Source organism: Trachemys scripta, chromosome 3 (assembly GCF_013100865.1).
Source record: "Trachemys scripta elegans isolate TJP31775 chromosome 3, CAS_Tse_1.0, whole genome shotgun sequence".
Classification (NCBI taxonomy): domain Eukaryota; kingdom Metazoa; phylum Chordata; order Testudines; family Emydidae; genus Trachemys; species Trachemys scripta.
The window spans coordinates 4,444,948-4,472,088 of record NC_048300.1 but is presented as its reverse complement, the minus strand read 5'-3'; the positions used below and the strand labels follow the sequence as shown (position 1 = coordinate 4,472,088).

The window sequence follows — 27,141 nt, the reverse complement described above, 5'->3', positions numbered from 1 at the left end:
CAGGGGCTGGTTCTCCGCACAGCGCTGGGAGCGGGACGTGCCCCGCCGGGGGGGATATGGAGGAGAAGCGGGGCTAGGGAGGGTGAAGGGGCAACGCAGGGTGAGGACAGCGAGAGGGGGAGCATGTAAATGGCCACTGTGTGGCACCTACCCCCACTCATCCGCCATCACCAGCCGGAAATGGGACGGGGGGCTGGGCCCTGCTGGCCAAGAGCCAGCACACAGCGGGGGCCTCACTGATGGACCAGCAGGGGGAGCGGCTTCACCCCACCACCAGCCTTACACACCCACCCTCATCGTCAGCCACTGGACCCCGCCCCCCCACTGACCGCTGCTGGGTGGGCGGCTGGTGAGCAGGGATCCAGCCAGCAGCAGGACCTGCCAGTACTGATGGGGCGGGGGGAGACAGAAAATACTGGACAATTGGCCTGTTTTTAAGAAAAAGTCAGGACACTGGAGGAGGGCTTAAAAACGGGACTGTCCCTTTAAAAATGGGACATCTGGTCCCCCTATTTAAAAGCAGTATTCCTCCCTTAAGCCTGGATCTTAAAATCCCTATGAGTAATAGTTAGGTATTCAAGGCTACTGCATGTGCTAAAAACAGTAGCAGACTTGGAATTCATCTGGCTTAGGGAACAGAAGAACTAAAACAAGGGGTTAGCAAGACACACTTGGAACAGTTGATACCCATCACCCAGCTCAGAACCAAACAATATTATGAGGTAGGCACCACCATTGCAGGAGCAGTGAACCCTTTGTGGGCTATGAAGAGTAGGCAGCCTCCACCCTGTCATTCAGACAGTCAGTGTGCTTTTAATGGTTGTACAGTTAGTAACCAACACTGCTGTACTAAAAAAGAAAAAAAAAGGGAGTGGAAAGGCAGGCCTTGCGTGAACAGTGGAAGAAAACAGAAGTAAGGAAACAGCGCTTAACCATGCACAAAACATGAATTCACAAGTGGCCTTATAAATAATCTGTAGCTAGTAAATAAAAAGTACGCAGAAGAGGCACGTGTGACCAGCTTGCAGCTAACTAGCATATCTTGTGGCGTATGGACAGCTCATGATCTATACAGGGATTGGTTCATAAAATCAGTAAGCCAGTCGTAAAGCGTGTGATACAATGTAGAATGTCATGCTCGTGCATTAGTCTGTTTTGGACTAGGTATATAATCTGATTTATAATTATGTACTTTGGACTTGCAGTTCACCCTAACCCACCCTGCCACACCTGAGCCTGCTCACCTCAGGTATAGCTTCATGAAATGCCCATAAAGAAACCTCAGTGACAAGTCTGGATTCCAGAGACCTGCAGGAAATGTTCTCCCAGAACTGGACACGATGCTCTGGATAAGCCGAGTGGAAGAGGTCTCAGGCTCTGGAAGCCCAACGCTATGCAGAACGTAACTGAGCTCTGTGCTGAAAAGCTGAATGTCACAAACACACTCTAAGCTAGGCCGAAGGAGAAAGTTAGAGCGAGTACGAGCCAACTTGGCCTCCAACCCTGGCCATGGCAATTGTAAGATCACACACACCTGCTGGAGAAGAGAGCAGTTGGTTACCAGCTCATTTCCATCTTACCTTGCAGCTTCTTCAGGACAGCCACCTCCATCTTGAGGACCTGTTTGGGCTGCTGGGCTGACTCCACTTTCAGGGCCACATTCTCACGGGTTAGGAGATCCATTGCCTCATAAATCTCACCGAAACCACCACCACCAATCTTCTTCAGCTAAAGAGAACACAAAAGCAGGGCTTAGCACAAATGGGCGAGACCGCGTCTGTCCATTTACCATCACACAGCAGGAAGGAGCAGGGCACCAGCCTCTTCACTGCGCAGGGAGGTACTGGGCCTGGATGGATCACTCCCTAGGCTGCCTGTGACATGACCACCTGTCACAATCAGGACACGAGCGGTCTGAGCTAGTGGTCAAAGCAGGAGTTAGGAGAGTCAGGCCAGGTCGGATACCAGGAGGTCAGAGGACAAACCGAGAGCCTGGAGGCAGGCGACCAGGAGATCAGAACCAGGCGACAAACTTGAGAGCTGAATGACAGAACTGTGGTTTCCGTTTGCCAGAAGCTGGGAATGGGCCACAGAGGATGGATCACTTGCCAATTACCTGTTCTGTTCATTTCCTCTGGGGCACCTGGCATTGGCCACTGTCAGAAGACAGGATACTGGGCTAGATGGACCTTTGGTCTGACCCAGTCTGGCCGTTCTTAAGTTCTTAATGACAACCAGAGTCAGGCCAGGTTGGGATACAAAGGAGTCAAACTAGGGGAGCAGGAGTACAAGTAACACATTCTCCCAGTTGTATGGACGACTTCCTATTCCTGGGCTGGGTTTATACAGAAGCTGGGGACTAATCGGGACCCCCAGCATTCCGCCAGTCTGGTGCCGGGACTGGAGTCCTCTGTCGAGATTCAGCCGCTGTCTTAGCAGCTGTTAGCAGGTAGCGGATTGGAGCGGATTGCTCCTATGAGTCCCGTGGACCTGGGTCCAAGACCCACGGTCCCCGACACCACCCGTTCGCTGCCCAGGGAGGTAACAGCCCAGCTTCCCAGCCTCTCTGGGATGTGACCACCCCATCAGAGCTCAGCAAAGTATTTGCTTAGCTTCCCAGTCTGTCTGTTACATGCAATTGAAGAATGGGGAAGGAAAAGGTGGCTTTTAGCCAGCTTTGTGCTCCCTCAATCTAGGGCTGATTTGAGTCAGGCCAGACCCCAGCACAAGTAAGAACAGAAGTAAGGCTGCTCTAACTTATGCCTGCTGCCCATGGCCCCATCCATTCAGCTCCTGGGGATACCCCATTTTCCCTGGACATGGGGAAGAGAAGGCAATTTGCAGGCCATACAGTGGAGCAATACGTAACACCAACATTACTAGAGACAGGACTCTGACTCCAATGAGAACCATCTGGCCTGGGACCGCCAGTTCCTTTCAGCACCGCTCTACTCAATGGAAAGGAAATAGCGGGGAGCTATTTCACACAGTTCACACTGGAGCTTCCCTTGCCCTCCAATAGCATCACTGAAAGTGTGAGGATCAAGAGGGAGCAGGGCCTGCTGGGATCAGCCTTTCTAGGCCACATCCCATATTAATAATACTTAACACATATATCACACTTCCCAAGACTATCTGATTAAACCTCCCCAATCCCTTGGGAGGAAAGTTCATGGTATCCTCATTTTACAGATGGGGAAACTAAGGCAGGCTTTCAGGGGCTAAATGACTTGCCTGAGACTATCCAGTAAGTCAGTGGCAGAATGGGGAACAGCACCCAAGATATCATGACTCCTCGTGTTATTCTTCTGTACCTTATAACATGAGGGAAGGCATAGACTCCATTGTCCAAGTTTGTGTCCTGCACTTTGTCCACCTCTCTCCTAGCAGAATAAATGGAGGAGATCCTAGACAGGAGAATCTTTTCCCTCTCTAGCCAGCCTAGTTTTTTAGACATCACTAAGGGGAGAAGACTGCAGAGCTAACGGGTCTAACCATCAATGCTGCTTCCTTGTTTCACAGACAGTAATGGGAGAGGAAGGCATCCTGTAGAAACAAGGCCTGGTAACACACAACCCTTGAAAAATACTCCACTGGGCTCCTTTGAAACAGGCTCTTTACATCCTGACACTGTTCATGCCGAGCGATCATTAGCATTGCCAGGCGCAAGAATAAAACACGAGCAACCTTACTACTGTCTGGATAAAGTTTGTATTTCAGCCTGCATCAAGAACCAACCCATTCTGCTGCTGGACACCCTCACGATCACACCCAATGCTCTGAGCTCTGCCCTGTTAAAAAGTCACAATACTATCCTGCCAGCAATCACCAGCCCAGTCCCTGCTCCCCTAGGCAGCCCCGTCAGATAACCCCATCCGTAACTTATCAAGATCCATCTTCAAGCTGGTTAGGTGGTTTGCCCCCACTCCTGTTCCAGAGCCTCACTCCTCTGATGGCTACCAGGCTTAATCTGCACTCCCTTCTCCATTCCATCCAGGAAAACGATCCGCAATGAAATCGTTCATGTCAGCACTGAAGTGTCATTGTGGACATGCCAACGACATTAGTGGGGCAGGGGGAGGTGTCCAGGCATTATTTCAACGTACCTGCACATCCAGTAAAACCTCTCTGCATTGATTACATTTGGTTCACACCTGGAAGGTTTTTCTTTGCAACCACAAGGGCTAGACACTGATTTTTAAGAAGTAAAAGCTTAGATTCTGTACAGTCTGAATGTGTCGTGTGGCTCGCACAGGGTAGCTGGTCCCTGTGGATAGACCAAGCCCAGTGCCCCTGGACCAGAGCAGGTGAATCCAATCCAGCTAGTGGGCAGTCAGAGGGGGAGATGGACTGCGCCCTGGGAAGGGGAAGCCACACCAGAGCAGAACAAGGGGCCAGGGCCTCAGAGAAGCAGCCCTGAGCTGCTCCAGGAAGGGACAAGAGCTGCCTGAAACTGGGAATCTGCCAGGAGCAGGCATGCCAGAGACCCCGGGGAGGGGTGGCCCTGAAGCCCAGGGCTAAGGAATGAGTTAACAGTCTGGTTTTTTCTGTTTGTTTGCTAACCTCTGTTAAGAAAATACATCTCCTGGAAAAGGACGGGGCGAGGCAGTGCATGCTTTGAGCCGGGAGACAAACCTGGGATGGCTACAGTGGGTCACAAACACATCAAGCCGGCGCGGATAGCTTGTGGCCATGTGTTTGAGCTCCTTGCTCTGACGGCTACTACAGGTAGATTTCACTTTCATCCACATGCTGTAGCAAAGAAGAACGTTGATCTCGTTTTCGCTACTGAAGAAAGAAGCTGAGACTCTCAGCTGAGTCCCAGTATTACCTTTTGGGGTTGTTGTTTTTTAAAACTACAGCCATCATAATAAGCTGTTGGCATCCCCAAGAGCCAGATCTTCCTATCTATTTTTATGGAGAATTCCCCATGGACATAAAAATCATTGAGCCAACCCAGCCCAGAAAGAGCTCAAAATACTTGACTATGAGAGGGACAGAACTAGCTGCATCCTAAAGGTGCTCCCTTCAGACCCCTGTGGAGGCATAGCACATGGGCATAGGGAACCTTATACCACCTCGGTCACTTAAGTCATTTCCTTGCACCATTAAGGGATTCTGCTGTTCCCAGCAGAATGCCAATACGCAGGGAAAAAAACCACGCAGGTGCCCTGGGTGCTAAAGAAACGTACACACCAGTGCATTCACTATCACCCCTGCAAATGTAAACAAATTGCTGCCAGATCCCTGCCCTCCTTTTCTGATCTCTTTTATCCGCTCGGCCTCCTTTCCTCTTGTTCCACTTGATATCTCTTTCACGTACAGCTCTCTACCTAGCCTGTCCCATCACTGCCAGCAATGCTGACATCAGACGGGCAGCGTGGCTCCTGTGTCAGCATCCCTGGGAGGGCTACAACTGCCTCTCCGTCTCATTTCAAAGCTGTGCTGAACACGTACTTACTCTCCAGCGACAGCCCCTTTTAGTTGCTCCCCGCTTGGCATTTCTATTTAATGTTGTAGCTGGCAGAGCACCTGGAAAGACAGTTTGTATGAAAGACCATAAGCAAAAGGAAACTGAAATATATTGCATTTCCCTTTCCTTTCGGCTCTTCCTCCCTACTGGCCCAATCCTGCCCAATCAGACAGGGCTTCCATTCAAAGGGGTGATAAGTAAAAATGGCATGATTGAGCCCCATGGAGCTGGCAGAGAAGAGAAAGGATTTTTGAAAACACCCCTTATTTTGTTCTCTTTGACAGGTAATCTGCAAAGGAGAACACCATTTGGGTTCAGGACCATTTTGCTTCTTTACAATGAGTAGAGAAGCCCTGAAAGGGAGTTGGGGTTGGTTGGGGTTTGATTTTTTTTAGTTTGTATCTGCTCTGGAAATATCAGGACGCTCAAGTCTTAACCTCCCTGTCTGTGCGGGACGTCTCCTTGTAGGACCGGACAACTGAACAGGGACCTTGCTCTTAGTTGACAGGCTGCTGGAGCTTTAACAAAGACATCACTCTTCCCCATGGTTTGCTTATATTATTCTATTAGATAGCGGCTAAATAAATCAAAAACATTGGAAGTGTAACTGAAAATCTTTCCCTGCAATGGCTCAGATTTCACTTCCTCGCTCTCTGTGATGACCGTGCTAGTTCTCCAGTTCTCCCTAGCCTTCTGGCAAAAGCAGGTTAGCCCAGACCTACATTTACCATGTAAAAAACTTGCAGAAAAAAAGCATACAGATGAAAAAAAGGACAACAATAATTCCTTCCCCATTGGAGGTCACCTTTAAGTCTTCACCCTATGCAGTAATACAAAACATTTTTTACAATGCACAGGGGGCCAGTTTATGCCTGCTGAAGGAAATGTCATTTTTAATTTTCTAACTTGGGTGCGCATAACATTTCAACCTTATTGTTGCATCAACAATTTTGTTGCACTGAAGGTATTTATTTAAAGTCCATTCTGACAAACGACTAAAACAAAACATCCCAATGCCACTGCTGTGTCCTCCACCGAATACCTGCAGAGCAGCAGTTTGCAGTAACCCACTGCGTACAGAGCTGGTGCCCAACCAATATATAGAATAAATGGTGTTACACAAAGTGAGGTGCTTAAACAGGTATGTCCATTTCTGCCCCATTCGACACACGATAACAAAACCAGGGCTGGTCAGAACTGGAAAAAGACAGACAGTCAGTGAGGGGGGAAAGTTTTATTTTCAAGATTTTAACAGACAGTATCAAAGAAACCAAAAGGTGTCAAAGATGCATGTGCTCGTATAAGTAGCTAACCCTGGGTCTTTCTAGACAGAGGAGATGCAGCAGGAGAGACAGCTGCTCACTAGCACAGAAGTAGGTTCCCTGAGCAAAAATATCAGCATGTCATGGTCCTAATGTGTAGGCCAAGGCTGTAAAGCATCAGGTCTGCATGTACTTCTAGTCCTCCTGCAAAGCAGACCTTCCACATGTGACCTGAGAGTCCCCGATACAGTGATGTCTGACTCGGCCTGTGGAAAACCTGGAACAAGAACTCTAAAAGGCATGAACTCTTCAGCCCTTCCATTAATCTCACTGGAGTGTTAACGCTAGAGCCCAATGAAGACACTTGACGATCAGCCTTCACTAATTGTTGATCATTTTAGCGAGGCCCTGGAGAAGCGAGGAGGGGAGAAGCCACTGGTATGGAGGGGGGGGGATTAAGAGTTGCTGAATGGAAGTGGACGCGGAGGAGACACTGCCAGGAAAGGGGGAGAGAAACAGAGAGGAGGATGGCAAAGGAAACCAAACAGCTAAGACATCGAGGACCAAACGGGCAGGATACTCCCCACTGAGCAATGCTGAGTAGGACAAGAAAGTGCTGAATAATAAGTAACAAAGTTTACTCCAGAGACTGTATTCTCCCCAGATCTTTGTGCAAATCTCATGTTGGAACTGGTGGGGAGGGACTCGGGGGTGTCCTCTGTGGAACGAAGGGGGTGCAATCCTGAATTCATTCAAGGCAACGGCAGCAGCAGCACAAGAGAAACCCATTTGTGCTTAAAATTCAAGGAAAAAATCGTTCAAGGGAATGAGGTATTGTCCCCATCCTGTCGCTAGGTATCTAATGTGTGGCAGATTAACAGCTTCATTTTCTTTCCCAGCTCTACACAGACATGCTAGGAAAGTGCCTGGGATTAAAGTCTCCAGCAGCCTAGACCAGTGACGTCTGCATCTCACTCAGCCGATCCCACGTATAAAGGGAACCGAATACCCACTCCAACCAGGGCTGTATTCTACAAGATGCAAAGCTGTCTGGGGATGTTTTTTAAAGAATCCATTTCAGCTTCAGATTTCAGAAAGCTCTCAGCCACTCTCCATCAAAGGTCCAGCAATGTCCAGGCACTACCTGCAGCCTGTATCTTTGACTAAAGGAAGGTTTCAAGGTCTTTGGATAGAAAACAAGAGCACCATTAATCACATCAGGAGCAGCAGATCTGAAGCAATTCCGGCTGAGTTTAACACAGTGCTAAAGAAATCTAAGCTTCAACATGCATCAGTTACAGGCACAGCCTGCAAACCACTAGCTTCTTATTATGTACTAGCTTGGGGAGAAAGCCCCTCGAGATCGTTTCTCTTTAGTTCCCTACCAGCCCCCAGAGATGGCCAGCCTTGCTCCTTGAATCAGCCAGGAGTGGGGAGAGGGACAGAGGACAGGACTGGAGAGCTTCTTCCTGACACTGCTCTACTGGTTCAGGGAGTGGATTCAGCATGCTGCACTCTTAGGAGGCCACCAGGCTAGAACCAGTAGTCACCAGCAGGAGGTGAAATGTAAAGCAACCCTGAACACTACCGACATCAGCAGTATGCGCTGACTATCCCTGCAGCCAGGATGGGTTAGGAGTTGGAGGTGAAAGGATGGTGCTCACGGCTCACTGCTCCTCTCCCTGGCCTCAGTTCGGGGGCCCCCTCAGGCATCAGGCCATTGCCTCCCTGGGTGGAATTATGCAACTCCACCAATCTCAGCTGGACCCTGGGCTCCAGCACCCTGTGGCTCAAACGTACGTACCCAGCTGGTTCAACAGGGTTCAGTACTTGCGGTTCCTCCTTCTGGGAGTCTGCTTACACCAGTGTCCCGTTCATTTCAGCAGTAGGAACAGCACTGAGCATTAAATAAACCGTTTACAAAAAAGAAAACTGGAGAAACAATTCTATCGTGTACAGCTCTGAGGAACTCCCTAAGATGGGTCATCAGCAGGGCTTGAAACGTCACATCCCCACTACTACCTAGGAACCAGCCTGAGAGTCTAGAGGACTTTGCTGGGGGGGGGGGGGGGTTACGACCTCTCTATGTAAATAGCAGTAGGATGTTGGAGATTAGGAATTCTGAGCTCTCTCTCTTACTGATGGGCTGGATTGCTGAATTCACTGGGTGAGGTCTTCTGGTTTATGCTATACAAAGAAATCAGACTCGATGGTCCCTTCTGGCTTTAAATGTGAATCTGTGACTCCTTGGGTCTGAGAAGGGAGTCTGTCTAGTGGCTAGAGACAGGATAACTGTGACAACCAGGGTCTAGACACCCTAAGGGGAAAAGAGGGGTTCTGAACCCCAAAGAACAAACAATTGAATCAACTGGCTTGTACCATGTGATTGTGTATAAATATGTCAAGTCCAGTGTTTTATGAAAGCTTGTCATGCTCCGAACTAGATGGTCAGTAGGAGATATGCATGCAGGTGACGGCTATGAATATCTGTAAGTCTAGAGATTTTTAATTGTAACTACGGTGTGACTACAGCATTGCCTCACAAAAGGGGGTGAAGTAATCAGGCCAAGGGGGGGGGGCACCTCCCGGGCTATTTGTTTACACAATACCCATCCCTTGTCCAGCCAGAAAAAACACAATATTGGACCATTAAAGTTCACGGAAAGACATTGATAAGAAAAGCAAACCCAAATCTTGGAAAACAGAGAAAGAAGGGCGTTTGACCCCTCCAATAACCATGAGTCTTTATGCCAGGAGAAAGGGGAGGGGGGAGAGGGGGAAAAAAGAGAAAAAAACTTTTAAATACAGGCTTGGGTTTGAGAATTTTTATCCAGAAACTGAGGACATCAGCTATGTTGGAAGGCTAGACTCCACTCCAAGACAGAGGGCATGCTGGGAAACTGGCCACAGGCACGAGGTAACTTACAGAACAGGGAATTGAGCTAACACAGATGTGTGAAAGCCTGAGATTGCATCTCTCTGTTTATTTCCTGTGTAACTTGTAAATCTTTGCTTCCCCTGACGAGTTCATCTTCCATTCTGTGATTTTTTCTATTAAATAAACCTTCATTTATTTTTACCCCAAGCAGGTCTCTGGTGTGCAAACGGTGTTCCCCAGAGTGAGCGGATAATTGGGGCAGGTTTCACTCCTTCGGAGGTGCCGAACCAGAAGGGAAAATGCCAAGTGTCTGGTAGTTAAGAACGTGAGGAGACAGATTCGGGGGGACTTGAGACTGGAGGAAATTGCTGAGGTCATCCCGCAAGGAGGAACTGGGCTGATGGCAGCCCAGTGAAACCTCTATGCTTGTGGGCTGGCTCCTGGTGGCAGAACAGCATTAAGGCACTCGACGTTCTAAGGCAGGTGGGGACAGGACCTCTCGCTGGTCTGGGTAAGCCCCAGTATGGCACAATAACTAAATCACATGGTTTGGGCACATGCGCTCTGAAGAGCAGCATGGCTGAGTGGCAAAGACTTGGATCTGCCATATTTGAAATCTGCACCCAAGGCTGAGGTGCTGACAGAAATGACTTGTAAACAAAGAAGATTTTAACTGGAATTACTAAGAAAGACAAAGCTGGATACCGACAAGATCACGTTAGAGACCACGGGCTGACTACAGCTGAATGTTCGTTATGGCTCTAAGAGGAGCAGGTAGCAATGGTGCCTATTATGAAGGCAACGCTGTCCACTATAAAACCGTTTTCATTTGCTTATAACTTTAACTATTTGGGCTGAAACGTCCCAAGAGAAGCTGGACCAGGGAGGGGGAAGGCAGAGGGAGTAGGTTTAGACAAGGAGCAGGGGGAGACTAGGACTATAAAATAGAGCAGGAGGGGACTGGGAGCTGGTGTGGGAAGACTAAGACTGTCTGGGCAAGGAGAGGGGAATCAAGAGCTAGGGATGGAGCGTCTCGCATGAGAAGCCAGGAGTAAAAAGACAGGACTGGCACAGGCTTTGGGGGCGAACGGGCAGAAGCGTCTGTGACCAGCAAAGCACACTCCCTTACAGAGCCTGGAATGGAACCCAGGGTTCCTGAATCTCAGCATTCCTCCGCTATCAGCAAATATCTGTGAACCCCACGGGCAAAGCATATATCCCGTCCCTCTCGAATGGCTGGTATGCGCAGAGGATGACAACCTACCATTGCTCCAGTTCCATCATTAGCTCAAGTGGCAGATGTCTGTATGGTGGATCTAAAGGTTACAACCCTGCTGATGAACCACATGGATAGTAATATGATTCCACATGATGGAATTTGCTTTTTTAAAACCTAGGAAATAACATACAGAAAATTATATTGAAAGAAAATTAAGGTTGCAAAGTCAAGCACTCAAAAGTTAGGCAATGTCAGAATTAAGTTTGCCTGGGTAACCTTAATTTGGCTCCCTTGTACATGTGCAATATATACCATTTGTAGTTACATGATCACATACTGTTTTCCACAAGACCCCTGCCTCATTCAGTGCACAGAACACACCTGCTCTGGGGATGATTCAGGGCTGTTGTCTTTAAGGCCCCAGCTTCATTTGCTGAAGAAGCTGGAAAATGTGCAATGACTGAGGGAGAGGATTGCAGGAAGTGGTTAAGGCAATTGAATGCTGCCCTAGAGAACTGGAGTCTATCCTTGCCAATGCCAAAGAGTTCCTGTGTGATGCCGGGAAAGTCACTTCGATGTTTCACACGTGGCCTCTAGTTGTGTGTCCCTCATTCTCTGGGTGTCTGACTTAAAACCCTGGGGCTTGACTTGCAGAAACACTAAGCACTCACAGCTGCACTGAATTCACTAAGAGCTCTGCTTCGAACACATCATGTTAAGTACTCTGAAAAATCAGATCCTACGGGTCTCAAATTGGATACCAAAAATTAGTGGACACTTTTGACTTTAATCTCTCCGTGTGTCAGTTTCTTATTCAATAACACCACCCCTTCATCTCCCCAGTGTTGGGAAGATAAATCAATTAATCTTTGTGAAGTCCTCAGATACTAGAGTGATGATTAAAGACCATGTCATGACACACATGCCCAAGTTGGGCAAATTCGGTTGCACAATGCTGATGTTTCCTAACATTTAAGCGCTTGACTTTATGACCTTCACATTCTTTGACCAGTTTTCTGTGTGCAATTATTATTTGTATTAGAGTGGTGCCCAGAAAGCTAACAACGTTGATGAATACAACGAGCAGATGGGTGGGGAAAGAGGAGGAAAGAGTGAAACCAGCCTGTTACTCATAGTGAACAGTAGTGACAGCTCACCCCCTGCCTGGGTTCTGCAGACAGACCAGCCCTGGTCAGGCTTACAGAGGGATCCGAAGAAGAACCGTGACTGTTCCCATTTTGCTTGGGAGTTTTTTCCCATGTAGATCTTACAGCATGGGCAAACAGGTGAGGGTCTCTGATGGAGAAGTTGACTGGTAGGCAAAAGAGGGCTTCTGGCTGCAGTCAGCAAGTTTGCTGAGGATAAAGAGAGAAGCAGCTTCCTGACCATCCGCTGAAGCAGAAGTCAGGCATCAGCTACCAGCACAACCCTGCAGGCTGCAGCCACATAATCATTGTTCTTTCTTTCTTTCACAGCCCCCAAAGTGGGCTGGAAGCACCACAGTGCAGATAAACTCATGTTCCCTGCCCCACGCTGACAACCTCAATTTAGGCACAACAGCGGGGAGGCAGAATAAACCACTGGGCAAGGAGGCCAGGGTTTACATGGGCACTGAGCCAAGCATATGCGCAGCAGGTTTGGGCTTGTTAAAAAAAAACAAAAAATAGGGAAACATCTTTACTGACTCACTTCTGCTGAGGTTCAGGGAGGGATGTGATGAGGAGAGTGTGTAATCCATGGAAAGGGGGCAATGGGGCAGAGAGAGCTCTGGGGGAAGAACATCAGACATGGAACGTGACATAATTTGCACCAGTGCAGGTGTAGCTGGGTCGGTCCCAGGATATTAGAAAGACAAGGTGGGTGAGGTAATTTCTTCTATTGGACCAGACAATCACGAAGCTCTCAAATGAACTCACACAGGAAAATGGTAACAGACAAAAATGCCCTATCACCGACGGGTGAACACTTCACAGAGCGATCACTCTATAGCTGACTTATCAGTCCTCATCCTCAAAGGAAACCTGCACAACACTTTCAAACGACAAGCCTGGGAGTTTAAGGTTTACACTGCACTTTCATCAGAAAAACTTTTGGCTGTTCAGGGGTGTGAAAAAAAACCACACCCCGGACTGACAGAAGCTTTACCGACGGAAAGAGCCAATGTGGATGGCGGGAGACGCTCTCCTGCAGACAGAACTACCGCCCCTCGTTCTATTTTGTCGGCAGGAGAGCTCTTTCCTGCCAATAGAGAGCGAATACACAGCGTACCTTCCCGCTGCACTTCTGTAGCAGCACAGCTGTGCCGCTGTATGATACGCAGTGTAGACATGGCCTTAATTCATAACTCTGCTAGACGACTGAACAGAGACACTGGCTTTACGGTTTATTATAACAATCTGTAACCCACTAATCCCCTGTTTTTGTCCTATCACTGCGGAGGTGTTAACAGACCATACTCTCTTGAATGTTCCCTTACAATACGCGCTAACTACTTATACTAAATCTGTTCCACCTTACATTTAGGTGTGATGCTGGGAGTACCTGAAAAAGAACTCTGTGTGGCTAGAAAGAAAGCTTGTCTCTCTCACCAGCAGAGGTCCAATAAAAGATATTACCTCATCCACCTTGTCTCTATAATTAGCACCATACAGAGAGGCTGCAAAGGCTCTTCCTCTCACGCACATCATGTCCCCAAAGATTTCCTGAGCTGTCCCCGCAATTAGCTCGCCATATTAGCAGGTTTGCTTATGTAACAAAGTTTGTCAAAGTCGGCTAACTTTGAATGATCAGTGTATGAGGACAACGTTTTAATTACACTTAACAAAAGCAACCTTCTCAAGCACAAACTCTTTTTCAGATCTTCCCCTCTCCTCTGCTTAAGTTCTTATGTGAATTCCTTGCCAGTCAAGGAAATCGTAAGGAGGTTTCGCTGTAACCGTATCACTCAGAATATGAGAACTGCACAAGTTTTCAGCGGATATCTTGATTCACTGCTGAAATGCAAGGACATAGCAGCATCAGAGGGGGTCCAGAGAAGGGCAACAAGAATGCTGTCAGGCCTGGAAAATTCTCATATGAAGAGAAACTGGAAACATTGGGACAGTTCACCATAGACAAGAGATGAAATGTATATAAAGAAATGGCTGGCCGAGGGACGGGAGATAGAAAGAGCTTGCTGTCTCATAGAACAGGAAAAAGGCAACTTCAGTGAAAAGGAAAGTAACAAATTCAAAACTGATGAAAGGAAATACTTTTTCACGCAATGTGTAAAAAGTCTGTGGAACTCACTGCCACAGGATGCTGTTGAGACCAAGAGTCTAGCAGGATTCAGAAGGAGATTGGACATTGGTATGGATATCAAGAATCTCCAGCATTCTCAGAGTAAACACCACTCGAAAATTAACAGGAAGAAAAGATTTAAAAACCCCTCATATTTCAGGGCACGAACCAACTTTTAACTAGTGAGGGTTAGCAGGAGCTTTCCCTGGGGCAGGTTGTCTCATAACTGCCTGTAATGGGGCACACTCACTGCTGGGACACCTCCTTGTGGCTGGGTCTGAGGATTAGCTCTCTGCCTATCTAGCGCCCCTTTCTGTCTGTTGCTTGCACAGCAGCCCCTCTCTTACTCTGGGATACGCATGCTCCTTTCTTCATCCTATTTAGTCCTCCCCTTCCAGGGTGTCTGAGTTCCACTGGACAGACTGGCCATATGCCATCAGGCAGTCTTCCAGTCCAGTGCCACTTTTCCAGGGGCTGGAAGGGAACCTGGGTCCACCCACCACTCCAGGTTCCAGCCCAGGGATCTTGTGTCTAGCAATATGCTCAATCTCAGATCCTGTTGCTGTTTTCCCTGGGCTCCTTCCTACCTCGCTTCTCTAGCTCCTGGCCCACCTCTGGGATTACGAGCCTGAGATTAGTCCGCTCTCAGTGGCTACTCCCCCCTCTCGGCTTCTAGTCCAGGGCTAAATCCCAGGGTTTACTCTCCTCTCCAGAACTTCTCCTTGTCCCTAGCCAAATCCCTTTCTCTCTGGAGAGTGACTGCAGAGCTTCCCGTGCTCATGTCCTGTTCTATACTCCTAGCCCAGTTTCTCCCCCAGCTGGGATGCATCTGCCATTAGACCCTGTCTGTCCCTGCTTCCCTTCCAGGTGCAGAATCTAAAGTTAACTGGCCCCTTCTGGCCCACAATAACCTGCTCAGGGCTTGTGCGAGGTGGACACCCCATCACGGAACTTACTGAATAGTTCTTCCACCTTCCTCTGAAGCAGTTGGTGCTGACCACTGACAAAGATGAGACTCTAGCCAACGTGAGCTCCTGGTCTGATCCTGTCTGGCCATTTCTACGTTCCTATGATCAGGAGAAGGGCTTTCTGCATATCCATAGACAAAGTGTGTAAAGACCTTCATGCCTTGGGCTTTACTAAATCCTACCTTTAGTATATTAACTTGGGGACACACACACACACACAGACCATATGAGAGTTAAATCTGAAGGATGATAGATGGCAGCTACAATGAAGCACAGAAATGAAAACCAGGAGACCAGTGCAACAGAGCAGCGGTGTGTGGTAAGACATGAAGGGTTTAACTACAGAGATAAATGGCACAATGGGCTCTTGCTCTCTACTAGGCCCCAGGCAATAGAATAATACAAATAATAACTCGTAGCTGAAAGCCTGCGCCGTCACCTGGATGTCGCAGTTGGGTCAAGAAATCCCCCATCTGTGCAGTCTCCCTCAAATAACCAATGAAACTGTTGCGTGCAAATTATCTGTACAGTAAAGATGACAATTGGCTGAGTTACCTCGGCTATATAGGACTCTTGGCATGGCCTTGATACATGCCTTACTGTAACTGTATTCAGCATGTGTGCAATTCATAAAGTCAAAATGGCTGAGATCTTAAAACTGGCCCGTAACGGACCATGAATCCCACTGGTGATTGAATCCGGTAATATTCGGAACAAAAAGAGCTCTCAATGCGCGTAGCAATTTCCATCACTTCACACTGACTCTACAGACATTCGTGGCTTCAGAGTGACTCTCCTGGAATCTTGTTATATAGAAAAGTATAATGTTTAAAAGAAGCAATTAATGCTTCAAGTTAACCAAAGAGGTGGGTTTGGATGCTGCCTGGAGGATTAAGGCGCTATCAAAGGGGATCCTGGAAGGTTAAATAATTTCTAGATTTGTTCCCTAAATCTGGAGTTCATTTTTATTCATAAAGCTCTGAGCAACGGCCTCACCCATCCTGTACATAATCCTTCCAGCTCTTTTCCCCAGGTTCATTGCATCTCTTCTGGAAAGCTTTTCTCTCTGGCATGCCTTCACTGATCTAGCAGATGATCCTATCCACCCCACATCAGAAGCAACATTCCCCATATCCTGTCAAAGACACCTAGAGGCCCTCAGCAATCATTGCCTTTGTTGTCAATGAGCTTTGTAGTCCACCAGGAGTCAGGTCACATCTTGAGGCCCATGGTTAGGGTCGGAGCCCAGAGCGCCCAAAGGAGAACAAGCAGGATTTGTTAATTACCAGGATGCATTACAGGAGTCAGTTACTTACATGGAATTAACAGTGTACTATTTGTTACGGGAAAGTGATATCAAGCAACCGGCTGCTCCTATCGAAGACCTACACCCAATCCTTTCTCCGATGCATCATACTAGAGTGTCAGTGGCCTGCTGGCTGGCAGTGTGGGGACCCAGCTAGGCTAGGCTAACTGTGAGGAGAGGCACAGGCAAAGCAAAGCAAAGCAAAAAAGGATGATTTAAAATCTTTAGAACTTTGTAAGGAAAAACCCCAACACTGTACCGGGAGCATAAATAATATAGAACATTACCAAACACTTACTACTTATAATAATAAAACTACAGGATACCAACACACTCACTTTTGTGAACTTGTACACGCTATGCAGTTAGTATCAAATGCATTGTTATTAACAAGAAGGATCACGCTACAACATACTGGGCCACTTCAGAGTAGAATCAACTTTTCCTCTCCTGGCTGGAAGTCTAGTGCCACTCTTGCTGTCCTGTCCTTTGCTTCTCTTCAGCCTGAAGTGCTCCTTTGAGTCAATGTTTCTGTGGCTGTATCTCTTTTCACTGAGTTTATCCACAAGTGGGTTTCCTCATCAAGTGGGCCCTCACCTGTCCATTAGGCATCTTTGAACTGTATTCCATCAATAGATGTCCAAATAGTCATTCTCTCTGCTTAGGTCCTTTGGGGGTGGGCTTCTTGTTTACTATTTTCAGGCTCTGTTGTCCTCTAACACAGCTTTCTGATCAGCTCCCTTTTTCACCAATTTGATTTCCTTTCATTTTTTTCCTTTGATACCCTCTCTCCGGTACATTTGTAGATTTTATTTCCCTCTACTTCCCTTCTCTAATAGTGTCTGCTCACATACCCAGGTCTACTTTTTTTCCTGCTTCTTCCGATCTGAAACCTTTCCTGTTTTCCTTCTTTTTCTCCTTCTCATTTCTCAGTCCCCTACTTTTATTCTATCACTTCCCCTCCTACCCAGGGTCTGGTTCATCCGTTAGCTCAGCATCTCGCTTCTTCTCCTTCCTCATTTGCCCCTTCGGGTGGATTCTAAGCCCACCCCCGCTTGAGCTGCCCTCCCATTGGCCATCTCTCTCCCGAGGACAGCATTCTGCGCTGCTGTCTCACAGCTGCAGCAGGTGCTAGTGCCAGGGTGAGGATAACCACAATAGTACATCAAGACAGGAGCAACCATTATCCTTTGTTTCTGTGTGCCAGTGCTTGCCATTGGGGGGTCTGCCCAGTCCTACAACACATCCTGCCTTGCGAGCAGACGTCTGGGTTCGGGTTTCCGCAGCCAGCGGTGACAGAACACAGACAGAAAATGTCTCCTTCCTGTGAAGTGCTGCGCCCCTTTCACATCCACTGGAGCTGGCATGTCTCTGCTGGGATCTGCTTTCAGTCCCTCTGCTGTGAGCAGATATCCAGTGTATGTCACTTTATGCTGTTTGACGTGCCCTCCCCTCCCCTCTTGTACAAGTCCGACTGAATCTTTCTGGGACCCTGCACACACTGTTAAAATGGTCAAACTTGCCGCATTCCTTGCCATGCTGTCCTAGTGCTGATCACTTTTTCACCTGCTCATGCTGTCTCCCCACTGTCTTTTCCAATTTTACTTTATCCTGTCTGAGCTGGGCGACCAGAACTGGATACAGTATTCAGGGTGTGGGCGCACCAGGGATTTATATACTGGCATTATGATGTTCGCTATCTCTTTCCTAATAGTTCCTAACATCCTGTTTATCTCTTTGACTGCTGTGGTGTACTGAGTTGAAGTTTTCAGAGAACTAGCCACAGTGAATCCAAGATCTCCTTCTTGGGTGGTAACAGCTAATTTAAAATCTATCATTATATATGTGTAGTTGGAATTATTTTTCCCAACGTGCCTTACACTGCACCTATCAGTGTTAAATTTCCATCTGCTATTTTGTTGCCCAGTCACCCAGTTTTGTGAGATCCCTTTGTAACTCTTCACAGTCAGCTTTGAACTTAACTATCTTGAATAATTTTGTATCATCTCCAATTTTGCCACTTCTCTGTTCACTCCCTGTTCCAGATAATGAATATGTTGCACAGCACAGGTCCTGGTACAGATCTTTGGGGGACCCCTCCATTTAATTGTGAAAACTGACCATTTATCCCCACCCTTTGTTTCTAATCTTTTAACCAGTTACATGAGAGAAACTTCCCTCTTATCCTATGGTCACCTAGTTTCCTTAGAGCCTTTGGTGAGGCACCTTCCTATTATCCTCATTGGGATGTGTCTTCCAAATTTTTAAGGATGCCTTTTTGCCTCTAACAGCCTCCATTACTCTGCCGTTTAGCCATGGTGGCATTCTTTTAGTCCTCTTAGTGTTTGTTTCTGATTTGGGGTACGCATTTAGTCTGAGCCTCTATTATGGTGTTTTTAAATAACCCCTCATTTTGTGTCATTCCCCTTTTGAAGTTAAATATTACTGCAGTTTGTTTTTTTCAGGAGGGGCTTCGTATTACTCCCGCTATGTTACGGTCACTATTACTGAGTGGTTCAGCTATATTCGCCTCTTGGACCAGATCTTGTGCTCCATTTAGGACTAAAACTAGAACTGCCTCTCCCTTTGTGAGTTCCAGGACTAGCTGTTCCAAGAAGGAGTCATTGATGGTGTCTAGAAATTTTATCTCTGCATCACGCTCCAAGGTGACATTTACTCAGTCTTAACTCGGTTTACAACTGACCTATATTAATGTAGCACCAAATCACTATAGGAAGGTTTGGCAGAATCTGATTTTTTGAATAGTTTTGATGGATAATATCAGTTTATTTTTAAGCATTTTTTTCAATTTTTATCTATTCAAATTTTCAAATTCACCCAAAATTATGAGGTGTAAGCATTTCCCTGCTATTCTTATCCATTTAAGTTTTCACAGTTGCAGGAAATTATAGAGGGGAGGTCAGACAATTATTTAATGACAGTAGTTGTTGATATTCAAAATGTTAAAGCTTTATAACCATTAAAACACCAATTGTCAATATCACATGTCAAAACATACTAAGTCAATATCCTTAAATCAAACTAAGTTCTTAAGCAGCATTTTTCTCTTTTTTTGCTTATTTGTAAATTTCAATTATCAATGGAAATATTTTGTCAGTTTGTGGCTATACAGTGAAATTGACGTTTATCAACATTTTATCAATACAAATTTAATCCTTCCAAACCCAGCTATAAACCAGTTGTAAACCAATTTAAGTTCATCCATGCAAGGGGCTACACCAGCTTAACTACATCAGATTAAAAACTGATTTTAGCTAAACCAGTGCACTATTTGGGTGCACTAGGCCTCGGAAAGGATAAGTGCTAAGGACTTAGAGAAGCTAGTACCCCAACACAGCCCACAGCAAAATAACTTTGAATGCATTCCTTTGAATAGCAGGAATGCCATGCTGCCCTTCACATTCTTTTTAAAGTATTCTTTCCTCCCCTCCAAACAGTAATCATAAAAAGCAGCAAGATTCTGTCACACAATGTATCTTGGTGTCATGGTCTAACCAGAAGTAATACACAGACAGAAGAGCTTTACAAAAGACATTAAACCAGTTCACTCACTTGCCAGTGACTAGGCATAGTGAAACCTTGTGGCACATGCCATCTGCCTACCAGCTGCCTCAGGACACAGGACACATGGAGATCATCAATTACCAGTGCCTTAACCTGTAGATGGGATGTTCTGAAGCAGTAGTAAACAATGAGGAGGAAAAGCAAGGACAACTACTAATTACACTTCTTCCAGCAAACTAGAAAAGTATATGACCAGAACCTCAAAATAAAACCACGTTTACAACACTGGCTCCAGCCCATTTAATTTGTATTTCATATTATGGTAGTGCCCAGAGGTCCCACGTGAGATCAGAGCCCCATTGTGCTAGGTGCTGTACAAAGAGACAATCCCTGCCCTTAAGAGTTTAGACAAGACAGGCAAAGGGTGAGAGGGGAAACAATTAGCACAGGTCAGGAGAAGGCTAGCCTCCCTCCCTGAAAGAAATTCAGTTAATTTCTTCTTCATTTAAATAGGTCCTTCTGCAATAAGGCACCTTCCACAACACAAGAAAGGCACGTGATTAATTCCATGCCCCACGCTTAGCCAGCTGTTGAACATTCCCAGTGAGCTCAACAAAGCTTTGAGATTAATTGCAACCAATATTCAGGCATTACATCCAGTAGGGACAAGCTGAGGCTGCTACGGGGTTTCATACAGATAAATGTGTGTGCACGCATCTATCAGCTTTACTAGCACTGGCAAAGCTTGTGTCCTGTGTGAACACAGGACTGCCAAAATAAACCTGCCCTCAGTGCACAACTCAGCTTGGGTGTGGTCCAGCGCTTTGAGCCCAGAGCTGGGAATCAGAAGCTCCAACGTTCCCACCACCTCCTTCTATGGCTTTGAGGAAGGCACTTCCCTTCCTTCAGCCTCAGTTTCCTGAATGGTAAACTGGAGGTAATATTTACTAACCTCAAAGGATTGTTGTGAGGATTAGTGTGAGTAAAGCATTTTAAACGCTGAGTATTATTATTTCTACACCAGTCAGAGTCAATCATTGCTGACAGAGACAGTGCAACTTCCTCGGCTCATTCCTTTATTATAGGCAGAACTGGTAGCAATGTCCATGGTTAAGGCTGAAGGACACTTTCCATTATGAGACCCTGTGTTCAGCTGCTTATAACTTTGCCAAACTTAAAGTTTTCAAGGCAACATTTTTCTTGCCGAACGTCTACCTTCAGCTGCCTGATTTTGGAAAGTTTCACCTATATTGGGTCTGCGGTTTCTGAGGACGGGGTTAGGGTAAAAGACATTGTGTTTGCCAGTGTTAAAACCTGGATTACAAACGTTCGATTGAAACAGTCTAGTACCTCTGGGCTCTAGAGCAAGGACTTGAAAACTGGCAATGTAGCATCTCAGAGTTTGAGAGCTTTGCTAATCAGGTCACCTGCAGCAGTTCATCCTACCCAGAAATCCCTGGCAGGTTTGCTCTTCCAAAACATCATCCGTCTCAAAAAACTGGTGTAATATTTACCACCTTCTTTCATTGTCTGATTGACAGTCAGTGCCCTCTGATCAGTCCTGGGACCAGCAAGAAGCACTTTTTCCCCATCACAGAGAAGAGATTTTTGGGCCAGTCATGGAAATTCAGAGTCAGAGCTACTCACCACTTTCCAACGGTCCTTGACCACGTAGTTGGCCGGCAGAATGTCGACCTGTTCCCCTCCCCCACTCATGTTTGGTTCCTCCCTGATAGCTGCTACTAGGCACTGCATTTGCCAGCCAGAAAGTATTTTAGTAGCTCCCAATTTAAATGAGCCATTTATCTGGGAAGAAAAACAAAAGGGAGAAAAGGAAAAAGAGTTAGTGCAGGTCATTGCAGGTGGTTGATGCTGGTGAAACTACATCTCAGCAGCTCTGGTTTAGAGCCAATCAGAAACAGCATCTCTGGGAAGAAGGCAAACTCACCTCGGAGCGCAGCAAGCAACAGCTGCTTTACAAACTCCCCAGCTCTCTCCATGCACAAACCTGGCAGAAGCAACCATGCCCCAAGTCCGCAGCACCAACTGAAGAGATGACAAGTTACTGGCTACACCATGCAGGGTCTCAGTGCTCTGGGGCCTCATAGCCAGCAACTCAAAGATGGGCCAATGCCAAATCCTTGCATACAGCCGGAGTATCAGGGTGGGAACAACGAAGAAAGAGCCGTAATTGTACCAGGCAAAAAAAAAAGAAAAAGAAGATCTTGCTTTAACAGAGCAGCTGATTCATTTTCTGTTATTTTGGTTTCCAGCTGACTGTATACAACACTCCCATCACCAAGACTTGCCAGGTACTATGCTCTGGAAGCCACAGGGGACTAGGGCGGCCTCTACAGTGCCAGGGTCACAAACACCGCTAACAGCCAGGCAGAGAAGAAGGGGACAGTTAGAAGGGGTTTCAGCCACGTATAGATTAGTCCTGGTAACACACAAGCCTTGCTAAAAAATGTTCAATTCAAGCACAGAGACAGATACAATATCGACTTTCCTTTCCCCTCCTTTCTCTCCCTGTCTCCGGGGCGAGGTGCTCTCACGCATCCATGAGTTCCAGATTACCTGATTCTGTAGCCAGTTTTGTTCTTGAATTTTTGGTTAGAATCCCTCCATAAAGGTGACTCTCAGCTTCATATCAGTGCTAACCTTGCTCATTTAAAGGAACCTTAGAGGTTATCTCACCAGCCGCTCTAGGCTATTTTCTGGCCTCAGAGCTAGCCCAGAGCCCACCATCCTTTGATTCACAGTTTTCTTGGTAGCTCTGCCCTGTTTTCCCAGGTATAGAGCCCATATGCCCTTTCTGGATATAAAACAAGTTCTTCTGCAGAGATCAAATACAGTTAACAACATACATGCTGAATAAGAAAATAAGGTTAGAGTCGGTCATTCGACCATTAGACTTCTTCAGGCTGGCATAATGATCAGAATATAGTGAGCTGTGTATCGGAGAAAAGAGGTGGTCGTTCCCTAAGCGCAGCTGGAAGGCTCAGACCTGTGGTCTGACCTGCACATGTGAGTTCCACAGATGGAGTTAGTGCCACAAAGCAGGCAGGATGGGAAGATACCACGTGAAGGATCACCAAATAAAAACACAACTAGCATCTCAAAGGAGAGAGAGAGTCGTGCTCTAAAACAAAGAGACAACACATGCAAGGAATGCAGGAAAGGATTAGGAGAAAAAGAGGGCAACTGTATGCCACTGGGAAAGGAGACTGCAAACCATTCAACCCAATGCTATAAGCTAGAATACAAACCAATTGTTAAACAGAGGAGAGAGGCAAAATAAATATTTTAAAAGTGTAGCAGAAGAACGTGCTGCCAAAGGGGTGTGGAGTTTCTCATGGATGCAGGGACCCATGAAGAGTCAACTATGGGGGAGCAGCTCTTCCAACATCCAGGAAAGGGCAGTGGACATCAGGCCAAGTTTCAGTTCTGTTCAATGAGAACCAGCAAGAGGCCTGCTTCATGGATGAAGTGCTCTGCACTGCTGGAGGCAGTCTGGGCTCCATCCCAGGCTCCTTCTCCCCAGCCTGCATGTCTGGGAGTGCTGCAGTGTGTGAGCCCAATGCGGAGTTGCTGTACCTCAACTGGACTGAATGAAGTTACTCCAGGTCTGAACGTGGCCTGGTATGCACCCCAGGGGCTGAGTGATGCCTGCGGCACCCTTCCCTGATTCGCTGCACATCTCTTAGAGCGGCACAAGAGAGAGGGTCCCTCCTGCAGCCCTTATAAGGGGCATGATCGGGCAGCAGCACAACTTACAGGGGACAGGCCCAGTACACTGCGGGCCCTGCACTCAGGGAGTGCAAAGGGAGCTGAAGATCTGGGCCTTGGAACGGTGGCAGCAACACAGAACAATGGGAAGGGAGTAGGGGTGGGATTCACAAAGCTACTTACGTGTCTAAACCCCAGACATAGGCACCTAAGTCTGGGGTTTATATGCCTGAATCCCAGTTTTGGCTGCACTGCGATCCACAAAACTCCTGCTAAAACCTGTGGGTGCCTAAAGTTACTTGAGGCCTAAGTTCAGGATAAAAGTTCCCTCTGCCTCTGGGCATGTGCACTGCTGGGCCACTCTAGACTGCCAGATACCTATCTCCCGCCTAAGCCCCAGAGCGGTTCATGAACTGGGGAAAGGTCGGCATTTGGCCGCTGAAGTTGCATATGGGGCCTGATCCAGTAGGCATGCTCAGAGGCGGCCTACCAGATCAGTTCCCATTCAAAATCCAGCTGGAGGAGGTGGATAAATATTTAAATAGTCATTGGGCCGAGAGACAGAGAGTAGTGGGCTTTAGCCCATGAAAGCTTATGCCCAAATAAACGTGTTAGTGTCTCAGGTGCCACAAGGACGCCTCGTTGTTTTTGCTGATACAGACTAACACAGCTACCACTCTGAAACCTGTAGTCTCAGACTCGCAGAGTTTAAGGCCAGAAGCGACCATCATAATCATCTAGTCTGACCTCCTGCACATTGCAGGCCACAGACCCTCACCCACCCACTGCTGTAATAGACCCATAACCTGAGTTTCTGATGTCCTCAAATCTTGATTTAAAAACTTCAAGTTACGGGGAATCCACCATTTACTCTAGTTCAAACCAGCAAGTGACTCATGCCCCACATTGCAGAGGAAGGTGAAACCCCCTCAGGGTCTCTACCAATCTGACCTGGGGGAGGATTCCTTCCTGATCCCAAACATGGTGATCAGTAAGACCCTGAGCATGTGGGCAAAACCCACCAGCCAGACACCCAGGAAAGAATTCTCTGTAATAACTCAGAGCTCTCTCCATCTAGTGTTGCATCTCTGTCCGTTGGAGATATTTGCTAATAGCAGTCACAGATGGGTCATATACCATTGTAGGCTGTCTCACCATACTTAGGAGGGAGGGATAGCTCAGTGGTTTGAGCATTGGCCTACTAAACCCAAGGTTGAGAGCTCAATCCTTGAGGGGGGTCACTTAGGGATCTGGGGCAAAATCAGTACTTGGTCCTGCTAGTAAAGGCAGGGAGCTGGACTTGATGACCTTTCAGTTCTATGAGATAGGTATATCTCCATATATTATATCACTTCCATAAACTTATCAGATCAGTCTTGATACAAGTTAGGTTTTTTGACCCCATCACTCCTCTTGGGAGGCTATTCCAGAACTTGACTCCTCTGGATAGTTAGAAACCTTTGCCTAATTTCAAGCCTAAACTTGTTGATGGCCAGTTTATAGCCCTTTGGTTTTGTGCCAACATTGGCCCTTAACTTAAATAACTCCTCTCCCTCCCTCGTGTTTATCCCTCTGATGTATTTATAGAGAGCGATCATATCTCCCCTCAGCCTTCATTTTGTTAGGCTAAACAAGCCAAGCTCCCTTAAGTCTCCTCTCATAAGGTTAGGTTTCCATTTCTCTGATCATCCTAGTAGCCCTTCTCTGCACCTGTTCCAGTTTGAATTCATCTTTCTTAAACTTGGGAGACCAGAATTGCACACAGTATTCCAGATAAGGTCTCACCAGTGACAGTACAATCTCAATAATACTTCCTTGTCTCTACTGGAAATACCTCACCTGATCCATCCTAGAATTACATTAGTCTTTTTCAGTCGCATCACGTTAGCAGCTCATAGTCATCCTGTGATGGCCCAATCCACCAAGGTCCTTCTCCTCCTCTGTCGCTTCCAACTGATACGTCCCCAGCTCACAGCAATAGTCTTGTTGTTAGTCCCTAAGTGCTTGACCTTGCATTTTGCACTATTAAATTTCATCCCATTTCTATTTACTCCAGTTTCCAAGATCGTCCAAATCTTCGTGTATGATATTCTGATCCTCCTCTGTATTGGCAGTACCTCCCAACTTTGTGTCATCCACAAATTTCATTAGCATACTCCCACTCTTTGTGTCAACGTCACTAATGAAAATGTCAAATAGGACTGGTCCCAAGACCGAGTCTTGAGGAATTCCACTAGTAACCTCTCTACAGCCTGACAATTCACTTTTTAGCATGACCCATTGTTGTCTCCACTTTATCCAGCTCCTTATGCATCTTTTGATTCTTGTATTAACCCCCTCTTCTCCAGATTAAACTAATCATTTCCCATGTGGAACTGTCTCAAATGCTTTACTGAAAGCATACAGGTAGAGAAGATCTACTGCCTTTCCTTTGTCTAGATAAATCCGTTATCTCCTCAAAGAGAGATCAAGGTGGTCTGGCACGACCAGTGTTTTTATCCCAATTCCTCTTTGCCGTACTCAGTGCTTAGTGGTCCCACTTCTTCTTTCCTTTTTTTCTTTTTATTTATATGGCGAAATAACCTTTTACTATGGGTTTTAAATTTCCTTTGCAAGGTCCAGCTCTGCTCGGCTTTTGGCAGTTCTCACTTTATCCCTGCACTTTCTGACCTCCAAGAGGTAGCTTTCCTTGCTGATCCATCCCTTCTTCCATTCCTTGTAAGCCTTCTGCTTTCTTTTAATCACCTGTTTGAGATGCTTGCTCATCCTGTTTGGCCTCCCAATGAATTTTTTCCCTTTGCTTTAGATGCAGGCTCCATATAGTTTCTGTAACTTTGACTTAAAGTAGTTCCAAGCCTCCTCCACATTCAGATCCTTGAGTTCTTCACTCCAGCCCACTTGCCTAATTAATTCCCTTAATTTTTTTTTTTTTAAGTTTGCGCTTCTAAAATCAAGGATTCTAGTTGCAGCCCTATTTTTGTTTATCCTTCCATTTAGTTTAAATTCATGATCACTCGAATCAAGGCTGTCCTCTACCATTCAAAAAGTTCTTCTATGAAGTCATTGCTATTTACCGATACTAAATCTAAAATGGCATTGCCTCTTGTTGGTTCGGTGACTATTTGGTGAAGAAATCTGTTAGCCATCACATCCAGGAATGTCTGGGCCCTGCCTTTATTAGTAGCATTTGTCCTCCAATCAACACCTGGGAAAATAAAGTCTTCCATAATCACACAATTCCCAGTAGCATTTATTTCATTAAAATGTTAAAGAGGTCTCTATCCATACCCCAATCGGATCCTGGGGGAGAGAAGGGGGTAAAGAGGGTGGCGCAAACTCCAGCACTATCCCAGTGGAGCCTCTGTTACCTTTCTTCTCCAAAGTGATTTTGGCCCAAACATGTTCTGTTTGATCCATTCCATCACTTCTAATTTCTTTACAGTCTAGCTCGTCATTAATATACAATGCTACTCCACCACCTTTACATCTGTCTTTTCTGTAC

At 46.6% G+C, this 27,141-nt stretch overlaps 1 protein-coding gene across 1 annotated transcript in view; it reads right to left on the bottom strand.

Annotated features, from left to right (window-relative positions):
- Positions 1-27,141, bottom strand: part of TTBK1 (tau tubulin kinase 1) — a 152,125-nt gene that overhangs the window by 99,618 nt on the left and 25,366 nt on the right. Inside the window, exons 2-3 of the mRNA XM_034764007.1 lie at positions 21,558-21,716; positions 1,581-1,728 (exon numbers count right to left, since the gene is read on the bottom strand). Of these exons, the coding sequence (XP_034619898.1) occupies positions 1,581-1,728; positions 21,558-21,665 (256 nt within the window). The 5' untranslated portion in view covers positions 21,666-21,716. The remainder of the gene's footprint in view (positions 1-1,580; positions 1,729-21,557; positions 21,717-27,141) is intronic.